Consider the following 13,893-nt stretch of genomic DNA (forward strand, 5'->3'; position numbering starts at 1 on the left):
TTAGAAGAATTATAATTATAAACCTATGATTTAAATAGAAAATTTAGTGACTGAAATATACAAATTAAATGTTCAATATTTGTATCAGATATTTTTAATTAATATTATTTTGACATTTATATTTATATTCAATATATTTATATTTAGTAATTATTGATTTATCTATTACTATATTAATAATGTTGATAATATTATTAATAATCAATATTGTTACTATCAATATATCATTTATATTATTAGCACTAATAATATATAATTTTTTTTATTTAATAATAGTAAATATACATGTAAGTTTAGTTCTTCTTAAAAGTATGTGTTATAACTATTATTTATATTAAAAAAATATTAGGTTAATAGTAAATGGTGTTGTTAGCGGTTAAAGTGGAGGGTTCAAATTTCACATTTTAATATTTTGACAACTCTCTCTCTTTACTATATGATTACGGCATGTCACCAACAATACATAAATATATAAATATATGTATGAATTATCACATTATTTATTATTTTAACTGTGAATATTACATCAGTAAATCAATTATATTTTTAGTGGAAAAGATTAATTAAAGTTGTATACAATTACAATTCAAAATTGAAATTTAACATGAAGGCTATACTTGAGGGATAAATATACATCCATTTTAATTTAATTACTTTTGAATTAATTATATAAATACATACAATTTTTATAATAATTTTTAGCTTATTTCTATTTAATTTTCACCTAAATTAAAGATACTTTTTTATATATAATTTTAAATATTATTTTCTTAAATATTTTTACATTTACTTTTAAATTTACATTTAAATTTAATTTATTTGAATTTAAAAATTCTGTACGCAACGCAACATCGTAATAAAACTTCGCTCAACATGGAAGCAAGCGTGCGACTACGTGTTTTTAAATGATTACAAGATTACTAAGCAGATCTCAAAATTTGGGTAGGATTAAGTGGTTTTTCATATTGCTACTAAGTTGCAATAATTATGATAATGCCAGGTGGACCCATGATCCAATGACATCATTAAAATTAATCAATCCCTCTACAAATCAGTAGATATATTATTGGTAATTCAGAAAAGAGACAGAGAGATACGTACATAACACTATATTATTAGTAAAATGTTGCCCTTAAATACACGTTTAAGATTTTGCATAGCCCATCTATTTATTATTTATCTTAGAAATATTAAAAAGCATAAAATTTGAGTTAATTACATTACTTTAAATGGATGATCACCAATCATATCACTCAACTTGTTTTGTTTTCCTTTACCATAAAAATATCACTCAAGTTGTACACAATAAGTCCAAATGGCGAGAATCTCGTTTAAAAAAAATTAGTAGTTGAAGATATGCAACCACGAATATCCAAAATACAAATTAAACAAGGAACAAATAGTTATTTAGTTAATCACAATAATTTTATACGGAAGTGATAATCATAATCCGACACGGAGAAGAATATAAAATAAATGCAGCCAACATTGTTTTTAAATCAAACTGGACCCTGTTCACAAAGCGAAAGAGGGAGGAAAGAGGTCTATTTGAAGAGTCAAATCCTCTAAAAAAATCCCTCTTCTTTAAAAAAAAAAAAAAAAAAAACTAATAATGCCTTTATGGGACATATTAACGCAGCTATCAATCAACTACGCAAAAACTATGCAGAAAAAGGAAAACATTTGGCATTATCTTAAACTCTACATCAAAACAGACCCAAGTAAACTAAGACACATTGGAGGAGACTGTTGCAATCGCAGACCATTGATATATTACTCCAAAATCCAGATGATGGACTAGGGAAAAAGAATGCACTGCGATAAAAAAAAAGTCGTTAATTATTGAGTTTATTCCTATAGTCATGCATGCACATCAACAAATGAAGCTACATCAGTGGACGATGTCATTAATTATTCAGATCAAAGCTGCCTCAAACACTGACTTAAGCTTCTTATGAGATCCTTAGCTGTCAAGGAGTATTCCTTGTTCATCTGCAATGCAACAAAACACAAACCATATGATGAATATGTGAGTAACAGAAATAACGAAGATTATTCTTGAAAACTTTATGTTAATATATATTTACCTGAGCCACAATAGATATGTCAAGAGTGTTATTCCCAAAGGGCAAAAAGCTGCTACTCTGAACTGTGAGATTATGCTTCTCTAATTCTTTTAGTATAGTAGCCGCTTGTCCACTGTGTTTGTCGCAGTGGATTCTGATCAGCACTTGTTTACCAGAAATTCTTGCTTCGATTTCGGGGAGTGACTGGTCGGATTCTTCACCGGAGGAAGAGCTTTCATCCCCGGTGAAAACAACAGATCTCTTTATAAACACGGCTGATTCAACTGTTTTATCCACAGCTTGTTCCTCCAGAGTTTTCACCCGTTCCTGTAGTTGTTTTACGTATTTTATAGCATCTTCCAAGACGGTAGCCTTGTCCATCTGCATTCAAACATTCATTATTCAATAAGAGGGACTGACATTTACGTACAAATATGATACAATTTGGCTAGCTATATTAGGTGGTTAAACTCAAATTAGGTAAGCAACATTCAATAGTCCTAGAAGTAGTGAGAGAACAATAATTTTCGTCGCTAAATTTGTGGCCAATTCATTGTTTTTTAGTTGTTAAATGAACCTATGTATTGCATATGTTCAAGGTTTCAAATTATAGCCACAATATTACAGTTTTGGATGTTTCATCAGTAACCTGGTTATAATTAACTGCATCAGCCATATTTGTTCTTATTTTCTATGATTGATTACTGTAATTTCAAAAGCATTTACTGTGACTGTAAAAATATAATGTAAACCTTGTGTTTGACGACATGGATGCATGAAATTTGTTATAAATGGTACCTTCTTGAGTCCAGGAACTATGGCAGAAAGAGCAATGAACCTCTGGCTAAGCTTTTCCCTCCGTTTTCTTTCGGCTATCACGTGATCTTGGGCTTGGATAGGGTTTCTAGTAGTTGTGGTTGCAGCCATCAGCTTCTTCTCTCGGTTATCATAGTCTAGAAAACTATTGTCGTCATAGAGACCTTGAGAAACCATAGCTGTAAAATCAAAGTTTTCACCATACCCAGTTTCAATCTTAGGCTTCTTCAGTTTGGCAGCATCCAGGTTGTAGAATTGTCGGGAAGAAACTGAAGACGCATTGGAGTTCTCAAAAGAGATGATTTTGGAGGATGAAACCTTGGGAGCCATCATGTCACTACCGTAAGCACTCCAGGTCTTGGGTTGCTTGGTTGGTCTTGCAGGTGCAACAGATTGTTCAGGACTTTGTGTGAGGGAAGAGTTTTGGGTGCTTTCGGAGTTGAAGCGCTTGTGAGAGGAAGAACTCATTGGGGACGCAGAGAGGGACTCAAAGTCAACATCTTCGAGCTGGAATGCAAAAGGATCCATCGGGTACTGATGAAACAAAGTGGGGTCCTCCATTATTCCCTGTTAATTCAATAAAAGACTTAACGGTTCCGTAATTATATATCTTTTGTAATTAGTTTTCTTGAAAGTTGAGTACACACTGTGCTTACAAGTTCTGGCAAGTACATGGTCGACGAGATTTGCATCATCCTTACAAATTAATGGGATATTGGTATATGAGACGCACTGAAAAGAAGTTGAACAAAAATAGAAATTAGAAGATATGATCTAGTTTTTCAGAACGTAATAATTATGAGATGATATTAGTTAAGGGGGTATGAACTATGAAGAATTAGTCTGAATAATTCGTTGATGATGGAGAAATGGGGTGCGAGGAGATAGTGACATGTTTGAGAAATGATACTGAAAATGTTACCTTGGATAGAAGAAAGGTAGAGGGCAGAGACGATCAAGTGTTTGTTGTGTACAAAGTTGGTGGATGGGAGCTAGCTACGTTAATTACAACAAATTGATGAAAGTGGAAGTGTTTTATAAAGGGGCACGTACACGCTTGGTACCCGTTTCTTTATAGACACGTGTGAATGTCAATCCCATTTTCTTAGGTTAGTTCATACTGTTTGAAAGTGGGCACTCCCTGTCTTCACTGATAACAAACAGCTAGCTAGCCTTTGGTCAAATTGTGGGTTCTTCCGTGGCTTTGTTTGTTGGGTTGGGTCAGGTTCTGTTCAAGCTGTGTTTGCGACGTCAATAATTAGTTGATTGCCAATGCAATAAATAACGCCAAAAGACTTGATTGAACCAACTAATTGACGTGTGATTTTTTATTTATACTATTACCATGTTATCAAACGTGTCATTTCCAAATAAACAATCTAATTAGGATACTAATTATTTCAAAGTTCAAACTCTTCCAATAATGTTAATACAGGTGACAGTAACTCATGGGTTTAATTATATTCTTTTTTCTACGAAAGATTTAGGATTTCACGAAACTTGTCAATAGTTTTTGAAATTGTATAGTTTGCTACCAAAAGTTTAACGTTTTATACATTTTGTCACCTTTTTAATTGTTTGTATATTTTCGTTTATTTGACCATAAATATGACAAATTGATCATCAATATAATACATCAGTCGTTAACATGTTACGTTAATAGTTAACATATGTAAAAATTTAAAATTGAATTAATGATAAAATATATAATTTCAAACATTAAAATGACAAAATTTACAAAATAAAAAAAATTGATGATAAAAGGAATGTAATTAAGTCTAACTAATATAAAATATGATTTTATATACCTCCAAACATACGATAAATTGCAGGTATAATTTGCATGTAATTACATATATTTATGTCATTATTTGATTTTGACTTTTTAGTGATGAATTTGAAATTATGGGTATAGATGAAAAATGCTTATAATTTTTTTTAATTGTCACTATTTATTTTAGTAAAAAAATTATATTTTACTTCTTTATCAATATTTACCTACTTATATTTATTAAAATGTTATTATAAATTGAGTAAATAGAGTATTTTGTAATAATTTTTTTTCTAAACAATGTTATTATAGATAAAATGACATCATTTTTTTTAATCTTAATATTAGTATTTTTAATTGTTTCCAAAATAAAAATCACACACCGAGTAAAAACATGTAACATAAAGAGTGTATTTCTCTAATCTCTAATTGTTTTCCAAAATTAAAGTCCTACATTGAGTACATAAAAATTATAGATAATTATAGAGTAATACTTAAGATAAATAAACTTTGATATTTGATATAGATTTGGTGGTGACTAACTAAGTATGTCTTCAACTTTAAAGAATTTGTAGGAGGTTAGAAGTCATAAAATATAATGTATGGTAATATCTATATTAAAACTAATTATTATTTTATAAAATTAACTAAAACTTAGTAACATTATTAAAATATTACAAAAATACCAGTTTGATAATATTTAAAAAATATTGTCTGATTATGTAAAAATGTTATTAAAATTTTTTAACAACATAAACTATATACAACATTTGATAATATGTCGTAAAAGTAAATTAATAGCATATTTATACATAATTAGATAACATGTTTCAAATATTGTCAAAAGTTCTTTTTGTTGTAGTGAAAGTACGATAGTTACATGTATAAATTATATATTTTTCTACTTTTTTTTTTCATTTATCAAAGTTGCAAACTAAAGTTTGCTAAGTAACATTGCATATGCCTATTTTGTTTAATGATTTGTCATGATCCCTATACTTAATGATAAATAATTAGTAGCTGGAATAACTATTAACTTAGAATTATATATCTACAAGTATGAGAATATGTACTATACATAATAACTTGGTTTCTTGGATGTCATCACATAAATAAGAAGAAGTCTAGTACTATTATCAAGAATTGACTTTGGGCCTACCACGACATTAGCTAGCTTAACTAAGTTACCTATGAAATTAACTCATTGACTACTCTCCAAATACTATGCCCTTTCGATACTCGGTTAGGAATTGAGTTCTCGATTTCATACTTTACTCGGTTGGTTACTTGTAATTAGTATAACTCAACTTGACTCCTATACTGTGATCTTTTTATACCCATGTGCCTCAACCTTATCCATACATGGCACCAACTAAGTCTTATAGGTGATTCAACACAACTATCCACTTTAAGGGTCAACTTCCCAAGAAAGATTTTCAACAAATTTGGACAGCATAAAACAGAGGTAGAAGAAGGGAAGTAGAAACTTTGCACCTCACCCAACTGATTTCAGCCACGAGATTCTAACAATTACTAACTTGAATCCAACAACAACATTACACTAGTAAGGATAGGGAAAGAAAGTGAAGATTTTGAGCAAAAGAAAACTCACGGATCAGAGTCATTCTCTCTAGAATCTTGAGAACTTGAGTTTATGAGACTTTATTCTAAATTGAAGCTATTCTTCCTCTCGGGGACAAATTAGCCCTTTGCCAAGAGAAACCTCTAACACTACTGAAATTCCTAAGAAATCCTCAGACTCCAGAGTCTCTCAATAACACTAAACAACAATTCAGCTTAACAACACAAAAATGACTTAAAATAATTATAACATTTTACGACTTATAGTATTGCATTTTATCATTAGTTTAGACTTTTAGTATTTTATCTCTTTGTTGGTCATATATTTTATATGTATGTCTTATCTACTTGTTATACCTCAATTTAGGCTTACTATTTCATCTTAGTTTAGATTAAGATAAATTTTATCTTTTATCATCTTATCTTTTATCAATTTATTGCATGTTAAATTAATGTGTTAATCCTTATAGTTTTTCTTAGTTTTTAATTAATTAGGTTCCCTTAGTTAAAAATACTTTGAAAAGATCTTTATAATTTAAAAAAATTGTAATTAAATTCTCCATTCACTAGTGTGGTTAAAATTTTATTAGTTCATGCTAATTGGATATGTTAACTACCTTTTATATGGTAATTACCTTTTTTTTATGAGTAAAATGGTACATAGGTGATGATACCCTCATAATAGTCAAGCATGAGCCAATGACATATTGTAGTAATTATCCATTTTATTTTCTGTTTCAAATATTTTTAATTAAATCTCCAATTTTAATAGGCTAATTTACACTAAAATTTAAAGACTTATTTCACATTTATTTTTAACCAATATTTCAAACTTTAAAAGTAACGTTGGTTGGGATTGGACGACTTAATTGTAATTATATTAGCTTATAAAAAAACAATTAAGTTAAAAAAATAAATCAATGGAATTGTTTTAAGTTTTAAAGATGTGAAGACAAAGATGTTTGGATGTTGATTTTAATCAATCTTTCATATCCAATCTAATTTCTCTTATCTAATATATTTTAACTAAAAATTGCAATCAATCATTGTCATTATTATTATTGCAATTGTTGTTATCAACACTGTCATTTTTACCATTATCACCACTATTTTTGTTATCACCACCATCATTGATAACTAGTAAGAATAGTGATAATGACAATGATGGTGGTGAAGATGATGATGAAAGTGATGGTGGTGACAATGTTGGAGGTTGTGCTAGTGGTGGTAGTAGCGATTGCAATGATGATGGTGATCAGAATTACACTAATAAAGACAATCATGATGGTAGTAGTATGTGATAATTTTGTTTGTGATATTTTAATCTAAAGTGCACTTGTGAAAAAATAATGTTCTATGTCGTTTTATCTACTTTAGTTTTTTTTTTGGTATAGTATCTACTTCAGCCTTGTCACATTCAATGTTAGAATGTAGTAGAAAATGTGATGACATTTTCGTAAATTATGTGAATTCTATTACATTAGTTATAAAACAACCAACGAAGTTTAGCCATTCAACATCTTGTAAGGTGACATTTGACTTTGAAATCACATTCTATGTCAGTTATTTATACAATCGACATAGAATTCCTTTTAATTGTCCACAAATTGCTCTTTTTCATCACTTTCATTCTCAATTGTATAACAACCTACCATGGTCCTACACTTTATGGAATCAACTACTAGCAGCGGAAATAAAATAATTACCTAAGTGATAATATATAAATATATGCAATAAAATTTTGCTACAAAATATTGTACAAATATATATGTATATATAGTAATCCAAAATTATAATATATAAGTCTAGGTTGTTGGTCAAGAAATCCTGCCAAAACCCATACAAAAGTAGCCTCCAAGTACACCGTCATCTCATAGCATGGCTCACAAAATCGCAACATGCCTTCAGCAAACCTTGTCCTGCTTTCATGTAAACATGATCATCGTAGCTCACCACCAAAAAATATGTTAGGGTAATCTAGTGTAATAAAGAATACAACATGATACAAGTATAAAATAAAAGTATCTATACTAATCACCAACATGTAAACCATACATAACATCACCTCATGGATTACGATGCTTTCAATACCATAACAACTCAACATGGCATCAAACAAGTTTGAAAGACAAGCAATTTAAGCATATCAAACTTATGCCACAACCTTTCCATTCAACATACAACATCATATAGCATATGAACAATCACCAAAACAATACATCATATGCATACACCTCAACTAATAAGTTGACATTCATTCACCTATGGAGATCTCATACACTAAAGTGAACAGTCTAAGTAGTTTGATCCTATCAAACCATCCAATCTTTTTACACCTACTAGATCAACAACCAAATGGAATACTAATCTTTACAACATGATTTCTCAGATGTTGTCACTTAAATTAGGAAAGTCCAATGCCATCATCAAGTATAACATAGCTTGGGTATGGGTACACCATAAGCTTAACATGCATAAATCAAGCTACCTATGGAATTATCCTACCTAACTATCCTTGCAATACCACACACATCTCTAGTAATTAATTAAGGGATTTAGTCCTTGACTTCATACCTTACTCCAAACATTAACTAAGGACTTAAAAGGAGACTCAACAATCCACTCAGGAGATAATGCCTACTTAATGAGGTTTTTAAACAATGGGTTCATAAAGCATCACACCAATATCCACGCAATGTGATATTCAACTTTCAAAAACACCATTTTCTCCTGTCCTAAGTCAATTAACATGCCTAAATGAATGTCTAGTATTCTCAACATCAACACCTCAACAAGTCAACAGTCATTCAACATATCATGTCTAAAACATTCTTAACATCAACACCTCAACAATTAAACAATTATTAACACACACACACATATATATATATATATATAATACCAAATCAATATATATATATATATATATATATATAGAACTATAGCACCCATCAATATACAACATGTAATAGATTCTTCTAACCCATTCATGTTCATCATTTTATCAATCGAAAAATGAGATTTTCAAAACAAACCATGCTAGGCGCCACACACCTAGCACCCAACACGATTGAGACAAAGAATTATCTACCTTACCAAAGCCTGACACCATTCATCTCGTGCCTAGCGTGGATGAGGTAGGGAACCCTTGGACCCTCAAGCCTGGCGTGGCAAAGTCTACATCTGGCCCATTTCATGTAGAGACTAGTCTCTCTCCTCACGTCTGACATTACTCCATTGATACCTGATGCCAAATCAGATAGAGCCAATTCTTTCACCTCATGCCTAACGCTATTAAAATCACGCTCAACATGACTAAGTTAGATGTTTTTCTCTCTTCTCATGCTCAACGCCACCAATTTGAGCCACACTTAGTGCCATGAAGGTGTTCCAAACACAATGATGGATTCTACACTTGCAAAATTATGAATTTTCCATGTAATCCAATATATCACATATATTCATCACCAATAGCTAATTTTCCACAACAAAATCAACATGGAACCAAGAGTGATCAACAATCACCCGAATCACCCCTAGCATGCTCAAGTGACCCAAAAAACCCCACCATGCAAGAGTTTAATCTTTAAACAACCAACACACCCAACAACTTAGATACAATTCAACACATTCAACAACCAACTCAATCAATGTTCAAGTTCTAACTTCTCTTTTCCTTGAATGTAATACTCCAATTTTCCTACTAAAAATATTTGCTTAATTATTAATTATAATACTTTTTATAATTAAATGAGTTGATTTTAATAACTATTTTAATTATTTTTTTTATATGAATATGTATATACTATAAGATTTTATAATTAAAAATTTTGTTATTCTTATTTTTATTAATTAAGGGAAAGGTTTTTGGTAACTATATAGTTAATATGTTTTAATTAGGGGGTTAAAAGGAGTTAAATTTTTTTAAAAGAAGTTTTTAGATCAATTTTCTTTTCACTATCTTCTACGCTTGCATGCTTCAGACTTAAGAGAACCAAAATTTGAGGGAAATCACCCTGAAGATCCACGTCCGTTTATTAGCGCTCATCAAGGTAAGGAGAAGTAAGTAATCTTGCTTTAGATGTGAGGAGGTTTACCAAAATGTGTCTTTGTCTTCTCTGTTGCTCTTTAATTAATGTTCTAATCGGTATTAATGATATATACATGCTTCTATTTTCATGTTTTCGATCTTTAATTGTGTAATTTGAAGTTTCTGTGGGAAACCCTAAAAAAAATGTATTAGTAATTAAGAAATTATTTGGAATTGTAATTATATGTGTAAATTGTGTGGTTTTAGAGTGTTTATCATGAAATTTTGAACATTTTTAGTGAATGTATTGTGAAAATTGAAATTGGTACTTTAGTTGGCAAATTCGCAATTTTGCAAAAATCTGTAGCTTTTGTTAGATTATTTGATCTAATGTTTTTTTTTTGTTAGGCTATTTGATTTAATGTTGACTCATGTATTGTTAACTCTGTTAGATTATTTAATCTGAATATTATATTTGAATATATAAATTATATTTAAAATTAATATAAATAAATATTTTGAAATTATACTTTTAATATATAGAGATTAAATACATCAATATGCTAACACGAAAATTTTGTTACAGAGGGATGTTGGAAGGTATAGAAGATTTATTTATTTATTTTGATAAGCGGAAGGTACAGAAGATTGCCTTCATGATATTCTTGATGAATGATGGCCTCATTTATAATAAGTTATTATTATATAAAAGAAATAATTTTGATAATAAATTTGCCTAATTTATTCAGTTTATTTTTTTTTATAAATATTAAATTTCATTAACTAAACATTTTATTAAGATAAAAGAATCATGAAATTTTATATAATTTAAAAATATTTAACATGTTATCTGATAAATTTATTTTAATCAATAATATGTTTTTAAAATATAAGTAAATTTTAGCTAGATATTTATATATCTATACGACTATACATGATATCTAGTTTTTAAGATTTATATATATATATATATATATATATATATATATATATAGAGAGAGAGAGAGAGAGAGAGAGAGAGAGAGGAGAGAGAGGAGAGAGAGAGAGAGAGAGAGAGAGAGAGAGAGAGAGAGAGAGAGAGGAGAGAGAGAGAGAGAGGAGAGAGGAGGAGAGAGAGAGAGAGAGAGAGAGGAGAGAGAGAGAGAGAGAGAGAGAGAGAGAGAGAGAGAGAGGTTAAATAAGTGACTCATCATCATCTTAGGTGGCGTAACATTGTAGTAAATAGAGGACAAATAAAAAAAACATAGATGATGTGTAACTTTATAAATTAAATAAATAAAAATGAGATATGTCGTTGCTTCGTATTAAAACTACACGTGAATAACATGCCTTTAGTTCTTTCCAGTTGACCAGCGAATATCCGGGCAAAATCTTACAGGCTAGTTCCTTTACTTTCGGGATTCACCCATCTTTATTTATTTATTTATTTTTAAACATGTACACCAAAATGTGATTTTTGCAATATTAAAAAAATATTATAAGATTATCAGGAAATATTGTTAATATTCTTTTGTGACATTTTATTAAATGTAAGATAAAATTTATGTTATTAAATTTTTTTAATAATATTTTTATATATTAATGTAATATTTTTAAAAATATTAATAAAATAGTTTCTTTTTAATATTTAATAATATTATTAAGTTTATATAAATTTTATAAAATAATTATTATATATTTTATACTACTACTTATACTTTATGATTATTGTATATAAGTTCTTTAGGTTAAAGATATATTTTATTTTATTTTTTTTATAAAAGAAGATATCTTTAAGTTATAATCACCAACAAATTTAAATCACATATCAAATTTCATTTATTTTAGATTTTATTTTATGATTATATATATTTTTTATGTCTCATTTATTTACTCAAAATGATACCTTAATTTTAGGAAATAATTAAAAATTAAAAAAATATTCTTTATATATTATTTTTTTTATTCGATATAATACTTAATTTTAAAAAATAATTAAAAAAATATTAAAATAAAAAATATTACTTTTCATAATAATATTTTCTATAAAAAAAATTACAATAACTTATTAACTTGAACTATAGCAACATTTTAATAAATATAAATACGTAAATTTTTAAGTGTAATGTGTATATGATGTCTCTTTGAATTTCTAAACATGCTATTATCTTATAAATATGCTTTAGGTTTGTGGATTTGTTTCTATTTATGAATTTATGAGTGCTTATAGGTTCTTAAGGGAACCCTAATTAAGGATGTGTGTAATCAATTATTGGAGAAAAAATTGCATGTAGTAATTACTTATATTAAGAACGAATTATGTAGATTATAATAATCCTTATTTGGGATGAATTCGTGTAAGTTGTAGCAATTACATGAGAATGTTTTGAAATTATGTAGAAGGTGAAGTTATTGATACTACGTTGGCCACCACCTTGGGCTTGCTAGGCATGGAAGCCTGAAATGCTCTTGACATCATTAATTAATGCCAACCATGAGCTTGTTCACATCAAGCGTCGGAGCTCTAGGGGCTCCCTGTTGTGATTTTGTTTGAGTGTGGAAGAGTCACGTCGGGATTCATCATTCTAAAGGCTCTCACAACCTTGATCACACCAAGCGCAGGATATCCTATGACAGGAGTTGTCCTATATCTATAGTCAATATATGTAGAACAATATTTATTTAAATTAGCATTGATTAATGAATTACATAAATTAGTTGAATGAGATAGTGAGTATGATGGCAACCCTCCTTGCATGGATTGAGTTAAGAGCGTGAAAGAGGGATGACCGGACTCCTTGGATCATGGAACTCAAGGTTTCTAGCCTTGGAGATGGAGATGGGCAAATGGTGTTTATGGAGGCTAGGTGTTTGATGAAATGCTAAGGTGGTACTCTAGGGTTTTGGCTCACTTCATTGATGGATGAAGGCCACTCCTAAAGGTGAGAACACTCACGGTGAAGATGAGAAGGATAGGTGGCCGAAATGACCAAGGGGACTAAGGAAGAATATTAAGGCACAAAGGCTCTCTTAATATCATAAATTCCAAAGTATTTACAAGGTGTGAGGTGTTGGATATTTATAGGAGGGGAGGCATCTAGGGTTGCATTTGGAGTAGGCAAATGCATTCCAAATGAAATGCAAATGAACCCTAGATGCAACTTGGTGGCCAAGGATGGAATCTTTGGGTTTAGATTGGCTATATCTAGGTGCATGATAAGACCATGCAACCTTTGCCCTCCACTTGGGCCTAAGCCTTTCTAACACCAAAAATAGACCCAATAACACCAAAAACATGCGTCACCCTCTAATTAACACCCTAGCCCAAAATTAAAAACCTAATTATCTAGAGCACCCCATAATACAAGGGCAAAATGGAAAATACAAGGGAAAATAAATTCTAAGTCCTAAGCACCCAAAAATAAAAGGGTAAAATTGGCAAATAAAATAAAAATAAATGCTATAAAAATTTAGGAGCTAAGGCCCAAAAGTAGGCTTACTCCTCCTATGATTTTTCAACACTAACCCATTCCTCTTGCCTCCTTCAATATATCACCTCTTGGACTTCTCGGCCTTAGTGTTATTCCATCATTCCCTCCCTCTTGAAAAAGATTTGACCTCAAATCAAGAGGTTCCTCATGGTGGGCATC

The 13,893-nt window shown here is 29.9% G+C and overlaps 1 protein-coding gene across 1 annotated transcript; it reads right to left on the reverse strand.

Annotated features, from left to right (window-relative positions):
- Positions 1–1,468: 1,468 nt before the first annotated feature.
- LOC109810542 (transcription factor bHLH19) lies at positions 1,469–3,962 on the reverse strand. Its single transcript, XM_020374027.3, has 5 exons — positions 3,805–3,962; positions 3,539–3,614; positions 2,865–3,449; positions 2,088–2,447; positions 1,469–1,992 (listed from the first exon to the last, which is right to left on the reverse strand). The coding sequence occupies exons 2-5, from the start codon at positions 3,575–3,577 to the stop codon at positions 1,921–1,923; spliced, it is 1,056 nt and encodes a 351-aa protein (XP_020229616.1). The 5' UTR covers positions 3,578–3,614; positions 3,805–3,962; the 3' UTR covers positions 1,469–1,920.
- Between the last annotated feature and the right edge of the window lie 9,931 nt (positions 3,963–13,893).

Source organism: Cajanus cajan, chromosome 5 (genome assembly GCF_000230855.2).
Source record: "Cajanus cajan strain Asha chromosome 5, NIPB_CcT2T_4, whole genome shotgun sequence".
NCBI lineage: Eukaryota > Viridiplantae > Streptophyta > Magnoliopsida > Fabales > Fabaceae > Cajanus > Cajanus cajan.